This window comes from Triticum urartu, chromosome 5A, assembly GCF_056163025.1.
Source record: "Triticum urartu cultivar PI428250 chromosome 5A, HENAU_Tu73, whole genome shotgun sequence".
In the NCBI taxonomy this organism is placed as follows: Eukaryota; Viridiplantae; Streptophyta; class Magnoliopsida; order Poales; family Poaceae; genus Triticum; species Triticum urartu.
In genome coordinates, this window is record NC_141877.1 from 463004349 (window position 1) to 463022678 (window position 18330).

Consider the following 18330-nt stretch of genomic DNA (forward strand, 5'->3'; position numbering starts at 1 on the left):
ACTATAAATAGCATTGCACAGATCTAGGTTTAAATTGTGGTGTTAGCTCACTTGGAGAAGTGGATGTAAATACTGGAAACGGCGCGGCCACGGTGGACCATGAAAGAAGTTCTGACGACCCATCGGCATAGCGACGGCGTCTGAAAAGGACGGTCGAAACATCCCCCCCTCTCTGTTCGCGCGCCCGCCCCGGTGACGGCTTCCCGGCGGGCGTCGAGTCCTCCCCGGTGGCTGGCGGCCCCTCCCGGCCCTCATCGCGAACCCTATGCTTTGATTTTGGTGCAATGTGAACCCTAGTTCTGTGAGCTTGATTCGGGTTGAAATCGAGGTGTGTCTCAGGAGGAGCAGAACCGCTATGTACCCCGATATCATTGTCATATATGTTGTCATGCCATGCTGGATTTTCTTTGTGTCAAAATCCATTTTCCTATGTGTGGATTATCGAGTGATCTATTTTTGCGTGGATCAAACCATTTTTCTAAAGAAAAAATTAACATAGTAGAAAGAGATGACAAGGGGTGAGCTCCAGGGGGAGCTCCCAGCACCCGTCCCTCTCTGCTGAGGAGAAGCAGGGGTAGAGTTCCATCTCTATTGGTCCCTCCTATAGGCAAAATCTTGAAGATGCTTGTTAAACTATAGGGCATTTTATCAAGAGGATCATCAGCTCTTAAGTCATTTGATCATATGCCAATGAACCCGAGGGCGATTCACCAATTTTCACTTCAAATTACAAACCGTGAGAACAAAGCACTCGTGGTTCTGGATGTCTCATCTCCTCCTCCAACAAATACGCGAAGGGGCTTCTCTCCCTCAGCCCTCAATTTATTTTATTTCAAATTACAAACCGTGTCATGCACAACAGAGTTGCACAGTACACACATTTACTAAAAATCTTGGTACGAAATACTATGTTTACACATATGTAAGTACATAACAAATAGTAGCAAGATAAACCCGTAAGCAAAATTGACAGTTTGTCGGTATCAGGTCAGTAGCTCGCACTTTCGAAGATATCCATTCCACCCAGCATGTACGATGGCAGCGAATTTAAATTGCATCAGATCCCCATTGTCCATGGATGTCAGCCTGTTACTCCTTACATGTCATACTTGCTGCAGGAGAGGGACATACTAGAGTAGCTTAGTCATAAGTGTTCACTTCAGAATAAAACAGTGGTGCTTTAGATAGCATGTCAGTATATGTCAAAACTGAACAGTATAGCATCAGTGAATTATACTCCCTCCGTTCCTAAATATATGTCTTTTTAGAGATTCCAATATGGACTACATATGGAGCAAAATGAGTGAATCTACACTCTAAACTATGTCTATATACATCCGTATGTAGTTTATATTGAAATTTCTAGAAGGACTTATATTTAGGAACAGAGGGAGTAGCTGCAATTACTTTGAGGTTTTTCCTTGCTACCGTTATTTCTGTCCTTATTTTGAAATTTATTTTTTATTTATGAGTGCTTAACTGTCATGTGAAACCAGTTAAGTACCAGCTGACGATGGATTTCATGGCATTGTTCTACCAGCTGAAAATGGAGGCATGTGGCACAGTGTGTACTTACGGGATCTGTACATGCTCAAAGTGCTCCTCACTTGACCTGATGATGACCTCGCGTCCTGCCTTGTGTAGCAGGTAGCATAATACTTGATCCAACTCGGGCATCGCTATCACTTTCAGCTTCTTAAGTTCCTTCAGGTGCTGCAATCCTTGTGGAAGCGCCTTCAGCTTGGTGCACTTGCAGAGAGTTAGTATCCTGAGCTTTGGCATGGCGCCATCCTCCAATATCCACTCCTCGATATCTAGATCGTGGAGCACCAAATTGTGCAGGTATTGAAACCCACTAAAAGGGCAGGTCATGGTCGCGCCAGTGTAGGACTTAACCCCTATTTCCAACACATTCAGGTACGCCAGCCGGCTCCCAAGTGTCGGCATGGGGTCTTCATCATTCAGCAGATTAGGACAGCTAATTTTCAGCCGTCTCAGGTTGTGCGGGAGGAGTTGCAGATCAGGAAGATGTAGGTCGTTGGGCACTCCGAACTCGTCCTCGCATGCCCCCACAATTTCCAGCTGTTTGACGCTCTGGTAGTGCTTCCCAAAGCACCAGGAGGGTTTTTCTTCCATTCTTTCAATTGCTCCTTCCCATTGCTTCGGGGTGTTGGCTGCCAGGACTATGAAAAATGACTCCAGGTTGCTCTGCATGGTGGTCTTCCACACGGACCATGACTTGACCTTGTAGATATGGACATGCTTCAGTGTCGAAATGCTCAAGAGATCAATAGGGAGTGCTTCCACTATGGCATCTCTTGCATCAAAAGTATGTAGGTTTGTGAGATTGCTGATGGTAGCAGGAAGTACATATGTGCCACCTTTCATGCCGAGGTACCTCAGATGTACCATCCTGCCGATCTCTGTAGGTAGCTGCCATCTCTCTCTCATGCCATCAAAGTAGAGTACCCGCAGGTAATTTAAGCCTCGGAAAGAAAAGACATTCCTTTCTAGCTGAGCTGCATTGAAGATCAGCAAGGTGTGCAGATTTGGCATAGCAACACCAACCTTCACGCGAACGGAGTCGTAGAGAACTACTCTGTAAGCTCTCATTTCATTGGAATATGAGGTCTCCACTTCATTTCTGGAACTGCAGTCTTTCAAGAACCCTTCTCTTCGAGCTCGCCCGATTCCCCAGTCACGCAACACGTCATGCACCTTAACGGTCTTGATGCACCTGGAGCTCCTCTTTTCAATTAGGATCAAGCAGCGCTGCGCCAGTTCTTCCACATACCTGAGCGCGGTTTCTTCAAGGGAGCTTCCACGCACGTTCGGTATGAAACCCTCTGAAATCCACAACTTTGTAAGAAGGCCTACCGGGACTGCGTAGTCTTCTGGGAATGATGTGATGTACAAAAAGCACGCCTTCAGATTACTTGACAGATCATAGTAACTTAGGTCCAGTATGGCTTTGATGTCACCCTCATTCTTCATCGCGTCCCAGTTTACGCTAGCAACCATTCTTCTCCACTCGGTGATCCTGAGATTCTTTGAAAGGAAACCTCCCATGACTATAATTGCAAGAGGCAAGCCATTGCATTTTAATGCAAGTATCTTGCCTAGTTCTCTGAAGCTATCCAGATCACCTCTGCCATGGACGACATACGAAGGGAATGCCTTTCTATTGAATAGCTCTATACTTTCTTCTTCGTTAAGGAGCTTGACCTGCTGGATTATTTTTCTTGCGTTGGGGTGATTGGGAACTGCTGAGTTGCGAGTTGTCAGAACAATTCTGCTTCCATTTTTCACATCAGGAAAGGCGGCTTGGACCATATCCCAGTCTTCCATTCTCCAGACATCATCTAAAACCACCAGGTACCTTTTATCCTTGAGAAAACTGTGGATCTTCTTTATAATTTCCATCTCGCTCATTGTTCCTAGTTCTTGGGAGTCTTGATTCTCCATGACCCCGTTGACAATATCCTTCAGAACACCATATACTGTAAATTTTTGTGAGATGCATATCCATACGCAGGAGTTGAAATAATTTTTTGCGACAAGATTGTAGACCTTCCTGGCGATGGTTGATTTCCCTGCCCCCCCTGGACCAACAAGGGAGACGACAGTGAGGTCCTTGTTCTCCGAGTCAAGCAGTTCATCTTTGACCTGGTTGATTTCGCTGTCAAAGCCAATGACATTGACCTCATCCCCGAGATCCGGAAGCGTCAGTCTCCTAGCGCGTAGAGTCTCGTTCTCATCCATACTGTATCTTGTCTCATTCAGGCAAGTACTATGAATGTTATACTTTGCAAATTCTTCGAAGATCTTATTAACTCTCGCTGTCACCTGATCAATCTTTTTCCCGATGCTGTAGAGACGCTTGCAGTGGACGGGGTAACAGGCGCCCTTGGATATGGCACCCAAGAGGGACGGCGGTCTGCTGTTCTCCCTGGCCAAGATGCTGGCCGTGTCGATGATGATCTCGATGCTGTAGGCGACGTCCCTGACCTCCGACACCAGTTGGCTGAGCATTTCATTCTCGCCCCTCTCCATCCTCGCGTCGGTGTCCCTGAGGAAGCACTGCATGCGCTTGAGCTCGGACTTGAGGGCCTCCACCTTGGCAGGAACCTGGCCCAGAAAAGCAACTTCTTGGATCACGGTGGCGCCTACCCTCTGCAGCACGGCAGCGACCGCGTGCTCGGCCATGTCTCAACGTGATTTCTGCCGCGTCTGAAAGCACAGGATTGCACAAACTTGCAGATGATCGGAGGCAATGTTTCTACACTGAAGTAAAAGGATGAGATGAACCAGCTAAGTTGCCTGCTGCGTTTACTCACTGTAGGCAGAACAGAAGCAGAAGCCAAGATGCAAGCAAATACGAGCAATTAGACATTTATGTGGTGCGAACGGAAGAGGATGAAGAGCATGAGGGAGGGGATTGGAGTGTACCTGATGGATCTGTTGGCTGTCTGCCGAGGCCGAGCAGAGGACGACGACACTGGACTGGATTCTGCTGGATCTGGGTTGTTGTGCGTGGCGTGGTTTGTTGGATCATCTCATCCAAAGTCCAAACACTATTCTCAAGTCAGCTCATGCTGCTGCCTGCGTCAGTGAGGGAGATGATATCTTCTCTACTCCTACAAAAATGGAGTTGATGATGATGATAATGTATCTGCCATCATTGGTTTACGGTCGTCTGATGCGTATCTAAGGCAAATCTGTTTCAATTTTACAAAAATACGCCTGCTACTGCGTCAAACATTTGCAGCCTAACAGCGCAGCGTCCACCGCCTCCCACGCGTCCCATGTGGTCTGAGGCTACCACCGCTTATCCTTTTTTCCTTAATCTCCATAGCTAACCAGGGAGAACCACTCGTTCCTTTCTTTAGTCATTCATCTTCTACGCCTAGCTTGCATCGTGATACACATGTGCCACTTCATCCAAGCATTCACCTCGTCCGTGACATGCCAGGTGGCCGGTGCAGCGGCCTGCTACCAGGCGTAGATGCTGGAAGCCGCCTCCCGCGGTGCTGTGAATCGGCCGCGCGTGCGCTGGAAGCTGCCGAACTGCACCGCTCGCATCTGCGAGCCATGCCGCCACGTCCGCCATCATTCGTCGTTGTTCCACGTCGCTGACGTCCTGAAGGAGCACCGACACCCATAGGTGTGGCCTCCCCGAGCTGAGATGCAACAACAGATCTTGCAACATGATTCTTGTTACAAAAAGTTTCTGTAACATGACCTCTGCTGCAAAAAATTCTACAGATGTTTCCGCAACATGGTCTATGTTGTAAAAAATAAATATCCGTAACATGATCTTTGTTACTCCCTCCGTAAACTAATATAAAAACGTTTAGATTACTACTTTAGTGATCTAAACGCTCTTATATTAGCTTACAGAGGGAGTACAAAAGAAATCTGTAGCATAACCTCCATTGAAGATGTTTCTGCAACATTATCCCTGTTGCAATAGTTGAGGGTGCGATCCGATGACACCAAGGCCTTGGCCTCATCCTTCCTCCGGCAAGGGCCAAAGGGCGTCCAAGACAAAGCTGAAGCTATGGGTAGAAATGCAGCGCTGATCCCTCCCGCGGGTCGGGAACCAAACGACTGAGCTTGGCCTTGCGTGGACGAAAAACGACTCGCTCAAGAGCCATGCGTATAGTGGCCGAGTGTCTGTCTTGGAACAAAAAACGAGCTACACAAACTGACAAGGGTGAGGACAAGCTAGCCATGAGCTCGTCCAGCCCCAGCCAGTCAACGTCTGCTTCGGAATGGCCGCCTGTCGGACGTATTGGCGGAGCTCCAGGTCGGTGGATTTCCAGCTCATGCCTTGTTGTTTTTCTCGCTTTTATTTATTGATCATCAGAGGGGAAAAAATCGCTGAATGTTTTTATGATGAGCAAACAATAGGATAGTAGGAGCGTTACCGCTGACCCGTCTCATTTTTTTTCCAACCGGGCTCACACCCCTTTCCATTAATTTTGCAATCAACGGAAATACATCAGTCTTTGTAGTTCAGGATCACAAGATAAGCACCGAGCCAACTAAATCAACTACCAAGCAGAGGAGACTGAAAGGGGCGAGAGCGAGTTGGTGCATCGTCAGGAAACCCACCACATGACAACCCTAAAACGGACTATCAGCTGTGGGGCGAAAACCTGACGACACTACAACCACTACTCGAACCAAAAGCACCTGTCTAGAGTATAGGACTCCAAAGAGGAGGGACCAACAGCACCAAAAGAGCAAATCCATCGGGCATCAGACCCCAGTGGACATAGGCCAATCTAAAGTAAAAGGACCGAGATAACTATCCAATTTGAATACCATCCCCATCTCCCAGGAGCAGCCTGCTGCGCGCATATGATATGTCCGCCAGGGCAGCCGCCACATGAGCAAGCCTCTTCACACCAGTCTGGAATTTCGTCTTGTCTTCCTCCTAAGATATTGTCACTGAATATTACAATTAAATCCGCTTTGCCACACTCATATATGTATGGAAAGTATAGGACAGTGGTTTTGATGATCTCATGTTCATTTTCTGCATAACAAGTGAAGGCATCAATGGGCACTCCAAATCATCCATAGTGTACCCCGCAGAAAAAATAATCATCCATAGTGCCTGCCATGTGCTGACTAATGACTGTGACATTCAATTAATTTCAGGCAACGAAAAGACATCTAACAAAACGCCTTGAGAATTTGGATGGCAAAATGGACGAACAAGTGGAAGTCTCCAAACAAATCCGGAATGAGGTTTGTTGATTTGCAATGATGTTAGTCCTGAACAGTGATATACTGATATGATGACAAGTTTATGATTCACCCCTGGGACCTTATGAAGTTTGTTCTTGTAGAACAGCAACAATTGTTCTTCTGTTTTCATTCTTACATTACCTAATCAACACCTTCAGATACCATAATTGAATTAATTGAATTGTTCACTACAAGTAGGTGCTTCCATCATACTGTAGTTCATCCGGAAGGTGGGTCAGGATTTTTGTTTAGAACAGTCGCCATCTAGGGGTACAAGTGGCGAACCCATGTAAGCCCACTCGATAGGGGGTAGTACAAACTGAACTAATTCCCTAAAACAAAGCTGCAACTAATATGGCTGATTCCATCACATAACAACATACGAGTACTAGTCGTGGCCTGCTTGTGATTGTTTTTGTTGTTAATGTTCATAATCCATGGTCGTATACTGGCTAGCATGTCAAGATTGGCTCAAATCCAGAAACTGTGCAACACTTCAAATGACTGGTTAAGGGAATACACTAGTCTGGTGTTTACAACCATTAACTGCAGCGTACTCAAGTACTTTTGTCCATATACCATAAAATACTAGTAAGGTACACGTGCATTGCACGCATGAGATTTGGCAACCAAGTTATGAATAAATATCACATTATAGCATGTAAGCTTTGAGTCATATATGCATGATGTAGATGTTCGTTTAATTCTTATAGTTCATCTCATTCAAAATCAATTAGTTTTTATAAAAAAAGCAAATCTATTTTAAGATTCATGGAATTGTGCGTTGTAAAGCATAAAGTAAAAACAAATAATGGCAGTTCATCCAAAAAAAAAGTGGGCAATTATGATACGGAAGATTCTAGAACAAAGGAGACGTGCTTGTGTTTTGAGGTTTGTGCATTATGCTTAAGTTCTACCATGGAGTCTTCTAGATTGTACATGTGGCAAAATCTGGTGGAATGTAGATGATATCCGACGGCCAGTAGTGCTCGGATTTGCCATCTCTGCACCGTCGGATTGGTTTCATCCAATGACCATCTTTCAAAGTCATTCGCACACTATATAGGGGTATAGATTATTGCGTAGAATAATAATACATATGAGCACAAACATAACCAGAGTGATCTTCCTAAATTGTCTATGGAGAATCTGATTTTGTTTATTATGTCTTTTTGATAAGCTATTGCTAGTCTTTCACTTGCATGCATGGAGCACATAGTTTTCCAGCCTTTTTCTTCAAAAGAATTCTGTGAGAGCACCAAAGGCGTACTCTGCTTTCTGTACTTTTCAATGTTGCGAAAGCTGTTAAGCTAATTTGTTTAGTAGGTACTCCCTCTTTAAAGAAAATAAGAGTGTTTAGGTCACTACTTATATTCAGTTTTCTACTTATAATGCTATGCTATCCTATGAAAATTCAGTTTTCTTCTCAGTTCAAGCATTCATCATGTTCTGTTCAATATGCACAGGTCACAGGTGTTAAAACTGATGTATCTCAAATTGGCTTTGACGTTGAAGCAATTCAACAGATGGTAGCTGGACTGGTGAGTTTGAGCATCCTGCAACCCTTGCACATGAACTTTTTCTCGATGTCTATTTGATTCTTCTGACTTTGTTTGTGTACGGTTATCAGGAAGAGAAGATTGAGTTGCTTGACAATAAACAGGTGACCCAACATACTCACGAGTCTCTGAGTCTTGGCATGCTGAAATTCTGTTTGTCCTACTAACCTCTTATATTTTAATGGCAGGATGCGGCTAATGCTGGTATCTCTGCCGAATGGCAGGAGGTATAAAAGAAGGAATAAATGCCAAGTTTTTCCAAGTAAGCAGATAATTGGTACAGGGTTACGGGTCTGTGCTGTCCTGTTTAAGGCCTGTTCATTAGGTGTTCTTATCGCGTAGATTTAACTATCTTTGTCGTGACCCATATCTAAGGTTATCATGTAGATTGAGCCATCTTCGTGATGATTCATACCTGTTCTTCATTCGACAGGAAGCGGATGAAAAACTCAAGCTCTTGGACCTGGATCATACTGAAAAGAAGCCGGTGAAGGTAAGTCGAGTGCGTTTCTCTTAGGTGTTTGCCCTCCTTCCAAGCAGTTTCAGTTTCTTGATGCAGAATCACTAACTTTATGCTGTGCATACTTTAGGATGTGTTTGGTTGCGGAACGAAGTGAAATGAAATGGAATGGTTTCATTTCACTAGACTGGGTCGGTTCCGTTCCTGTGTTTAGTTAGAGGCAATACATGGAACGGAATGGTTACATTTTGGTGTTTGGTTGAAGAGACGAAACATAATGAATTTGATTCGCTTTGGCCAGGTACATTCACAAAGCATTATAAATATGACATCAAACCTATATGCAACTATTTCCTCTTGCACCGAAGCATTTCTACAAGATGACCTTGAGGCTAAAAAACGCATTTCTACAAGCGAAAAAGGGATCAATTTACAAGGAAGAATAAAAAATATACGAAAAAAAGAAAAGAGGATAATGATGCACATTAGCGATCTGCCACTGCTCCTCTGCCTCCACTAGTCCACTGAGTAAAGCTTCAGGCTGCGTTGCTCGCTTGCTAGTCTTCGTTGAACAATGCTGCTCGCTTGCTAGTCTTCGTCGAACAATACCACACCAGGCTCATCTTCGCAGCTCCCTGCGTGGCGGTACAAGCAGATCAGGTAGCTGCCAGCAGCAAGGCAACAGGTCAGTCGCCGCCCCCAACAAATCAGCCACCTACTCATCGGCAAGTCAGGCCGCCGCCGGCCACCAGCAGATCAGGTCGCCGCCGCGCGCCCACCAGCAGATCAGGCCGCCGTCGCTCCCCGAAAGATCTAGTCGTCGCCAGAAATTTGGAGCCATCTCCCTGCAGGCTAGGCCACCATATAGGGTGTGGCCGACGCCAGCAACCACTGGCCCCTGTCGGTTGCTACCCAATCCGCCGCCCAGATGGGAGCGCTGTGGCTATGAGAGAGCAGAGGGAGAGACGGCAGAGACGAGGCGGAGGCGGCGGCCCTGAGAGACGAGAGGACCGGTTCCGCGCGATTCCTCCGATTTGGAGGTATCGGCGCGTTCCGCATATCACCCGAATATTCGCTCGGTGGGAATCACTTGATTCTCGTTCCAGCTATGTACTAAACGCAGGAATGAGGCCCCGTCACGGGTTCGACCCATGCCATTCTAGTTGGTGACTGAAACCAAACACATCCTTAAGGTTTGGAGTTGTTGAGAGCACCAAGAAAGTCAAGGCACTCGACTCCAAGCCTAAGTCGAACGTGCAGAACGACACCAAAAAACCGATGAAGGTGTTCGACGTGCCTGTGAAGAGCGCCGCGGTGCACAGGTCAAACAGGTTCTTAGAGCATCTCCAGCCGCGCCCCCAAGAAGGCGCCCCAGGCGTTTTTTTGTTCGCCGGCGTTAAAAAATGGGCCCAGTCGCGCCCCCAAGAGCCCAGTTTTTGCCGGCTCGGGCCGAAATTGGCGCCGGCGGACCCAACCTGAACCCGGCGCGATGGGGGTCGCTCGGGGGCGCCGGGCGAATCGTTTTTGGCGCGAAGAGCCGCGGGCCAGCCGCGTCAGCGACTCTACTCTCTTCTCGTCCCTTCGTTGTCCTCATCGCCTCGTTTCCCGCGGCGAATCAATGCCAAAGCTGCCGCGCGCTGCCACGCCGATCAGCCTCCATTGATGCCTCACGGGCGGCGCAATGAAGGCTGGGCGACGCGTCCCTCGGCCGCCACGCGTAACGCGTCGGCCAAGCCTACCACGCGGCGTCTCCTTCTATAAAAGCCGACTGGAAGCGCGCCGGAGAGACTCACCCCGATCATCCACCGACGACGCGCTCATTTCTCCCCCTTTCCTCCTCTCACCGTCACCAGTTGAGAAAGCATGGCCGAGCGTTTCCCAGACGACGGTGCGGCGGCGAACGGATTCGGGCATCGTCATCTGCACGAGGACGAGGCTCTCCTCCTTTTCGAGGCCGAGTACCCGGTCCCGCCAGACATGCGGGTGCCCAGGGCGTGGAGGATTAGCGCCGGCGGCGTGCCGGTGCCCCCGGTACCCACCGGCGCGGCGCGGCGTGCGGAGATCGCACGCATCCGCTCGTCCCTGCCGCGTGCGGCGAGGGAGGGGCCCCGGTACGTCCCCGACAGCCCAATCTGGGAGCCGTACTTTCGCCGCCGGCACGACGAGCAGCTCGAGGCCACCAACGGCGTCGTGCCCTCCGGCAGGTTCAACGCCGCCGGCCGGCGTCGGTGGTGGGGCGTGCCCGGGCGCACGTTGGAGTCCGTCCTCGAGTACATCGAGGGCGGCAACACGCCGCGCCTCGAGTACCCCGCTCCCCCGTCCTTCTCACGCCGTCGGGGAAGCTCCTGGACGCCGAGGCGCATGGAGACCGGGGTGTCCTCCTCCTCGTCCGGCGGCTCTTCCTGCCTCCACCTCCGCCCCGTCAAGCCGGAGCCCCAGGACACGCCTGTCAGCGCGCGTACCCGCCGCTCCGGCGCCCTCGTCGAGCCCAAGGTGGAGTCCAGCCTCCCCCCGGAGTACGAGGAGATAGCCCGGCGCAGCTTCTCCGACGAGGACGCCATGCGGTGGTCGCGCGACGACTACCTACTCGAGGAGATGGTCCGGCAGCGCCGGGCCCTGGAGGAGATCTCCGCCCGCAAACGTGGGCGCGAGGACGACGACGCCCTCGGACCGTCCAACCCGCCGCGCCAACCGGGGGAGGGATGCAGTAGGGACGGCGGATGCGTAGGCGGGGGCGACGACGGCGACGACGGCGGTGACTACACACGGTTCTACACCCTCCTCGGCATGTAGAACCGCGTGGGCGGGTGGCGAGGCGGGCGGCGAGGGAGACGGCGGGGGTAGCCCGCGGTAGTTTTTTTTTCTTTTTTTTTAAAATATGTTTAAATTTGAATAAACTCGTCCGTGTTTGCGTTGTGTTTGCGCCGAATTTGAACATTTTTAAAAACCCGTGGGGGGCCGCGACTGGGGGACATCACGCCTCCAGTGTGCGGTTTAGCGCCGGTGCGCTCTCAGAAGACGATTTTTTGCCCCTCCTGGAATGCCAACGGCTGAAGATGCCCTTAATTCGCAGGGAAGGCCTCGCGCTGTGATCAGCGCCTGACCGTGTTGTTCGTGATGTACATTGCGTTATTGGTTGCTTTGTTTGGTAGAAAATATAGAAAACGAATAACCTGCATCCTGAGTGGTGATTTTCCAGGATAGACAAGTTTATACTATACGTCTTACGACAATTTGTATTGGTTTCTTTGTATTTTTTTGAGTCATTTCATGTTCTGGTCTGAAGTTGTTCGCTTGTAAACAAGTGAAGGAATAAATATTTGAAACACATTTTTTCTTATCGCTTACATATTTTCTCCGTTCTCTTGCTGCACCACGTGCATGCATGAAATGTGCGGAGTCGCGTAGCAGCAGGGTCTCGAACAGAGCGATGGCTTACATATGAGCTGAAGAAGTGCACGAACAAGGGTGCACTCCGCTGAAGAAGACGTGGCGCTCTGAAGCTGGAAATCATGTTGAATCTTATGGTGACAGACACTGGTTTCGTTCTGAATAATGAAATCGTCGCCTCGCCTCCCCTCCCCTCCCCTCCCTATTTTTTGAATGAAAAAACAAGTGCACGGACTGAAGTTACTTGAAGAGTCTTGAATTTTTTAAATTGAATGTGCCAAATTTCATGTTAAAACTCGCAGTTCAATCAAGAAGTACAGAAGAGAAACTTACATATCCGAAGTAATCAAGTGCGGGAGTGAGGTGTTTTGGCTCTCGGCCTCCATGAAGGTCTTTTTTTGAAAATAAAAAACAAAATTCAAACCTTTCAGTTTCAAAAAAATCTGAAAACTTTTGTACAAGTAAATAAGGATGTTATGCGTACGTGGGTAAAATTTCAGGATGAAATACCTTAAAATGCTATCTATATAAAAAAAATCATAGTCTGTGAGGAACTGAGGATGAATAGTATGTGTTAAAAAATCACAGATTTGTCTTTTTTGCGCAGCTATTTCATCCTGAAAATTTACACACCAGTGCATTATGTCTCCATGTATATCTATTCTTTTTTCAGAATTTTTTTAAATGTAAAAATATGAATTTTGATGAATTTAGATTTTTCAAAAACTGGCCTCATTGGAGCTCGGCCTCCAAAAGGGATTTTCGCTCGGTTTGTCTATTTTAATTTAATTATGATGATGTAAATCAGATTTTAGGTTTACAATTTCGTGTTAGCTCACTTGGGGGGAAGTGGAAGTTTGGAAACGGCGGCGTCTGGAAAGGACGGCAGAAACGTCCCTCTCTCTGTGTGTTTGTGCGGCCGCCCCGGCGACGGCTCGCCGGCGGGCGTCGAGTCCTCCCAGCGGCTGGCGGCCCCTCCCGGCAGCGAGGTGAGCCTATCGGTTCCATTTTCTGCCACCTCATTTCCTCCCCGTGAACCCTATGTTTTGATTTTCGGCGCAATGTAGTAAACCCTAGTTCCGTGAGATGGATTTGGGTTGAAGTCTGGGTGCGTTGAGGAGTAGCAGAAAAACTACGTACCCGGTATAATTGTCCTGGATCAATCCATTCGAAGAAAAAGAATATAGAAAGAGATGACAGGGGCAAAGCTCCATTTCCATTGCAGTGTGGACTACGTGATGTTATTTTGTAAACAGAATCCTGTAGGCCGAACCTTGAAGATGCTTGTCAACTGAGGGCATTTTATCAATAGGGTCACCCACTCTAAGTCATTTGATCATAGGTCGACGAACTTGACGGCAATACACCAATTTTCACCAATTGTTCCTATAGCCCAACGTCAATGATCAACATAAGCTGAAATTACAAAATGTGAGAACAGAGCACTCTGTGCTGCAATTCGGGATGTCTCATCTCCTCCTTGAACAAATGTTTGAAGGCGCTTCTCTCCCTCAGCCCTTGATTTTTTTTTTCAAATTACAAACGGTGCCATGTACATCGGAGGTGCACAGTATACACATTTAGTCTCGTTATAAAATACTGTGTTTGCACATATACAAGTGCATACCAAATAGTAGCGACATAAACACGCACAATTGACAGTTTGTCGGTATCAGGTCAGTAGCTCGCATGAGAAACCTGTGCACCTTTCAAAGATATCCATTCCACCCAGCATGTATGATGTCAGTGAATTTAAATTGCTTCCGCTCCCCATTGTCCACTCCTTAAATGTCATACTTGCTGCAGGAGAGGGACATACTAGAGGAGCTTAGTCATAAGTGTTCACTTCAGAATAAAAACAGTGGTGCTTTAGATAGCATGCTAAATGTTAAAACTATGCAGTATCACATCAGTGAATTATAGCTTTTGTTACTTTGAGATTTTCTCTTCCTACCGTTATTTCCGTCCTCTATTTTGATATCTAGCTTTTTCTTTGCGAGTACTTAAACTGTCAGGTGAAACCAGTTAAGTACCAGCTGACAATGGATTTCATGGCATTGTTCTACCGGCTGAAAATGGAGACATGTAGCACAGTGTGTACTTACGGGATCTGTACATGCTCAAAGTCCTCCTCACTTGACCTGATGATGACCTCGCGTCCTGCCTTGTGTAGCAGGTAGCATAATACTTGATCCAACTCGGGCATCGCTATCACTTTCAGCTTCTTAAGTTCCTTTAGGTGCTGCAATGCTTGTGGAAGTTCCTTCAGCTTGGTGCACTTGCAGAGAGTTAGTATCCTGAGCTTCGGCATGGCGCCATCCTCCAGTATCCACTCCTCAATATCCAGATCGTGGAGCACCAAATTGTGCAGGTCTGGAAACCCACCAGAAGGGCAGGTCATGATCGCGCCAGTATATGACTTGACCCCTATTTCCAACACATTCAGGAACGTCAGCCAGCTCCCAAGTGTCGGCATGGGGTCTTTATCATTCAGCAGATTAGGACAGCTAATTTTCAGCCGTCTGAGGTTGTGCGGGAGGAGATGCAGATCAGGAAGATGTAGGTCGTTGGGCACTCCGAACTCGTCCTCACACGCCCCGACAATTTCCAGCTGTTTGACACTCCGGTAGTGCTTCCCAAAGCACCAGGAGGGGCTTTCATCCATTCTGTCAATTGCTCCTTCCCATTGCTTCGGCGTGTTGGCTGCCAGGAATATGAAGAGAGACTTCAGGTTGCTCTGCATGGTGGTCTTCCACACGGACCATGACTCAACCTTGTAGATATGGACATGCTTCAGTGTCGAAATGCTCAAGAGATCCATAGGGAGTGCTTCCACTATGGCATCTCTTGCATCAAAAGTATGCAAGTTTGTGAGATTACTGACGGTAGCAGGAAGTACATATGTGGCACCTTTCAAGCCGAGGTACCTCAGATGTACCATTGAGCCGATCTCTGTGGGTAGCTGCCATCTCCCTCTCATGCCATCAAAGTAGAGCACCCGCAGGTAATTCAAGCCTCGGAAAGAGAAGACGTTCCTTTCTAGCCGAGCTGCATTGAAGATCAGCAAGGTGTGCAGATTTGGCATAGCGACACCGACCTTCACACAAACAGAGTCGTAGAGAACCACCCTGTAAGCTCTCATTTCATTGGAATATGATGTCTCCACTTCATTTCTGGAACTGCAGTCTTTCAAGAAGCCTTCTCTTCGAGCTCGCCCGATTCCCCAGTCGCGCAACACGTCATGCACCTTAACGGTTTTGATGCACCTGGAGCTCCTCTTTTCAATTAGGATTAAGCAGCGCTGGGCCAGTTCTTCCACATACCCAAGCGCAGTTTCTTCAAGGGAGCATCCACGCATATTTGGTATGAAACCCTCTGAAATCCACAACTTTGTAAGAAGGCCAACCGGGACTGCGTAGTCTTCTGGGAACGATGTGATGTACAAAAAGCACGCCTTCAGATTACTTGACAGATCATAGTAACTTAGGTCCAGTATGGCTCTGATGTCACCTTCATTCTTCATTGCGTCCCAGTTTACGCTGGCAACCATTCTTCTCCACTCGGTGATCCTGAGATTCTTTGAAAGGTAACCTCCCATGACTACAATTGCAAGAGGCAAGCCATTGCATTTTAATGCAAGTATCTTGCCAAGTTCTCTGAAGCTATCCAGATCATCTCTGCCATGGACGACATACGAAGGGAATGCCTTTCTGTTGAATAACTCTATACTTTCATCATTGCTGAGGAGCTTTACCTCCTGGATTATTTTTCTTGCGTTGGGATGATTGGAAACTGCCGAGTTGCGAGTTGTCAAAACAATTCTGCTTCCATTTTTCACATCAAGAAAGGCGGCTTGGACCATATCCCAGTCTTCGATTCTCCAGACATCATCTAAGACTACCAGGTACCTTTTATCCTTGAGAAAACTGTGGATCTTCTTTATAATTTCCATCTCGCTCATTGTTCCTAATTCTTCGAAGTCTTGACTCCCCATGGCCCCTTTAACTATATCCTTCAGTGCACCATAGACTGTAAATTGCTGTGAGATGCATATCCATACGCAGGAGTTGAAATGCTTTTTCGCGACAAGATTATAGACCTTCCTGGCAATGGTTGATTTCCCTGCCCCTCCTGGACCAACAAGGGAGATGACGGTGAGGTCCTTGATCTCCGAGTCAAGCAGTTCATCCTTGACCTGGTTGATTTCACTGTCAAAGCCAATGACATCGACCTCATCCCCGAAACCCGGGAGCGTCAGTCTTCTTGCGCGCAGACTCTCGGTGTCATCCATACTGTATCTTGTCTCATTCAGGCTAGTGCTGGCAATGCTGTACTTTGTGAATTCTCCAAAGATCGCACCAACTCTTGCAGTGACCTGATCGATTCTTTTCCCAATGTTGTACAGGCGCTTGCAGTGGACGGGGTAACAGGCGCCCTTGGATATGGCGCCGAGGAGGGACGGCGGTCTGCTGTTGTCCCTGGCCAAGATGTTGGCCGTGTCAATGATGATCTCGACGCTGTAGGCGACGTCCCTGACCTCCGACACCAGTTGGCTGAGCATCTCATTCTCGCCCCTCTCCATCCTCGCGTCGGCATCCCTGAGGAAGCACTGCATGCGCTTGAGCTCGGACTTGAGGGCCTCCACCTTGGCAGGAACCTGGCCCAGAGAAGCGACTTCTTGGATCACCGTGGCGCCTGCCCTCTGCAGCACGGCGGCAACCGCGTGCTCGGCCATGTCTCAAACTGATTTCTGCCGCGTTTGAAACTGAAAGCACAAGATTAGGCAAACTAACAGATGATCGGAGACGACGATCGAGGCAATATTTCTACACTGAGGTTGATATGATTCTGGGAGTAAAAGGATGAGACGAACCTAGCTAATTTGCTGCTGCGTTGACTTCACTCTAGACAGAAGAAGCAGAAGCCAAGATGCAAGCAAATACAGTACGAGCAATTAGACATTTATGTGGTGCCAACAGAAGAGGACGAAGAGCATGAGGGGATTGGAGTGGAGCTCGTGTACCTGATGGATCGACGACGGCGCTGGACTGGATTCTGCTGGATCTGGGCTGTTGTGCTCCGTCGTGCGTGGAGGTTTCTTGGATCATCATCCAAACATTGTTCTCGGGTCAGCTCATGCTGCAGCCTGCGTCAGTGACAGGGAGATGATGTTTCAATACTCTGGGTTGGAGGGAGGGCGTGGACGTTGACCCGGCCGGACGAGCTCGTGGCTTGTCCTCACCGTGCCTTGTCGGTTTGTGTAGCTCGTTTTTGTTCCAAGACGGACGCTCGGCCACCGATGCGCTATCGGATCTCTGCGTTAGCCATAATACTGCCGACTAGCGAGCCATTTTTGGTCCACCCAACAAGCTCGCTCGGTCGTTTGGTTCCAAACACTTGGGTGTCAGATGCATGTCCCGACCCGCGGGAGGGATCACTGCATTTCTACCCATGGCTTGAGGTTTGTCGTGGATGCACTACTGCCACGCTCTTGGGCCCTTGACGCAAGGCCAAGACACGAGTTCGATCTGCCGGGTCACGGCGGTCCAGCGACCTGTGCGGGTGGAGTGCAGGGTCTAGCGCGCGTGTTTGAAAAACGGCGGAATCCCTCCCGCAAAAGAAAAAAAAATGGTGGAACCCAAAGTCCCGGAGCTAAGAGCCTGTTTGGACTCTCTCCCCTCTTCAGCTCCGCTCTGGACTGGAGCAGCATCCAGTTCAAATTTACAGAGTCGCTGAAAGGCCACTCCGCGCGCTCCGCTCCGTGCTGAAGGAGCGAAGGGTTGCTGATGTAGGGTAGAACCCTAGTGGCCCGATCTTTCATGAAATGAGCGGATCCCGTGAAGAACGCGAAGAACACGAGGAGGAAAACGAGAGGAAAATCACGAGGGGAACACAAGAGAACACTCAAACCAACAAGAATGATCACACATGCGCTAGATTCTCGAATACATAAGAGAAGATACACGATCCACGGACAACTAAGGACGATACAAGGGTAGCCGGTCTTCTCCGTGAGGAGGTCTTGAATCCACGGGGGATCTTCCCTTAGAAAGGGAGCTTGAATCCAAAGGGATCTTCTCCGAAGAGGCTGCAGTCTCTTGCACGGAGGAGATCTGATATGGATGAGCGTAGCTCTATCTCTCAAATGAGCTAAACCAACGC

General features: G+C 48.4%; 2 protein-coding genes and 1 long non-coding RNA gene across 6 annotated transcripts; 1 reads left to right on the forward strand and 2 right to left on the reverse strand.

The window, feature by feature from the left end:
- Positions 1-788: 788 nt before the first annotated feature.
- Positions 789-5652, reverse strand: LOC125509715 (putative disease resistance protein At1g50180). 2 transcript variants are annotated; one of them, XM_048674739.2, is made up of 3 exons: positions 4450-5652; positions 1577-4336; positions 789-1112 (listed from the first exon to the last, which is right to left on the reverse strand). In XM_048674739.2, exons 2-3 carry the CDS (start codon positions 4204-4206, stop codon positions 1097-1099), a joined length of 2646 nt encoding a protein of 881 aa, XP_048530696.2. In that variant the 5' UTR covers positions 4207-4336; positions 4450-5652; the 3' UTR covers positions 789-1096. The 2 variants fall into 2 exon arrangements, with proteins under 2 accessions (XP_048530696.2, XP_087382592.1); XM_087526466.1 differs by lacking the exon at positions 789-1112 and having other exon boundaries at positions 1573-4336.
- A 2528-nt stretch (positions 5653-8180) lies between these two features.
- Positions 8181-9283, forward strand: LOC147971955 (uncharacterized). Its single transcript, XR_015603355.1, has 4 exons — positions 8181-8300; positions 8390-8422; positions 8507-8580; positions 8752-9283. It is a non-coding gene; the product is annotated as an uncharacterized LOC147971955 (long non-coding RNA).
- A 4317-nt stretch (positions 9284-13600) lies between these two features.
- LOC125509719 (putative disease resistance protein At1g59620) lies at positions 13601-17547 on the reverse strand. 3 transcript variants are annotated; one of them, XM_087526467.1, is made up of 4 exons: positions 17192-17490; positions 17042-17072; positions 14274-16933; positions 13601-13968 (listed from the first exon to the last, which is right to left on the reverse strand). In XM_087526467.1, exons 3-4 carry the CDS (start codon positions 16901-16903, stop codon positions 13953-13955), a joined length of 2646 nt encoding a protein of 881 aa, XP_087382593.1. In that variant the 5' UTR covers positions 16904-16933; positions 17042-17072; positions 17192-17490; the 3' UTR covers positions 13601-13952. The 3 variants fall into 3 exon arrangements, 2 of the variants coding, with proteins under 2 accessions (XP_087382593.1, XP_087382594.1); XM_087526468.1 differs by lacking the exon at positions 13601-13968 and having other exon boundaries at positions 14270-16933; positions 17192-17492; XR_015604937.1 differs by lacking the exons at positions 14274-16933; positions 17042-17072 and having other exon boundaries at positions 17192-17547.
- Positions 17548-18330: the final 783 nt, after the last annotated feature.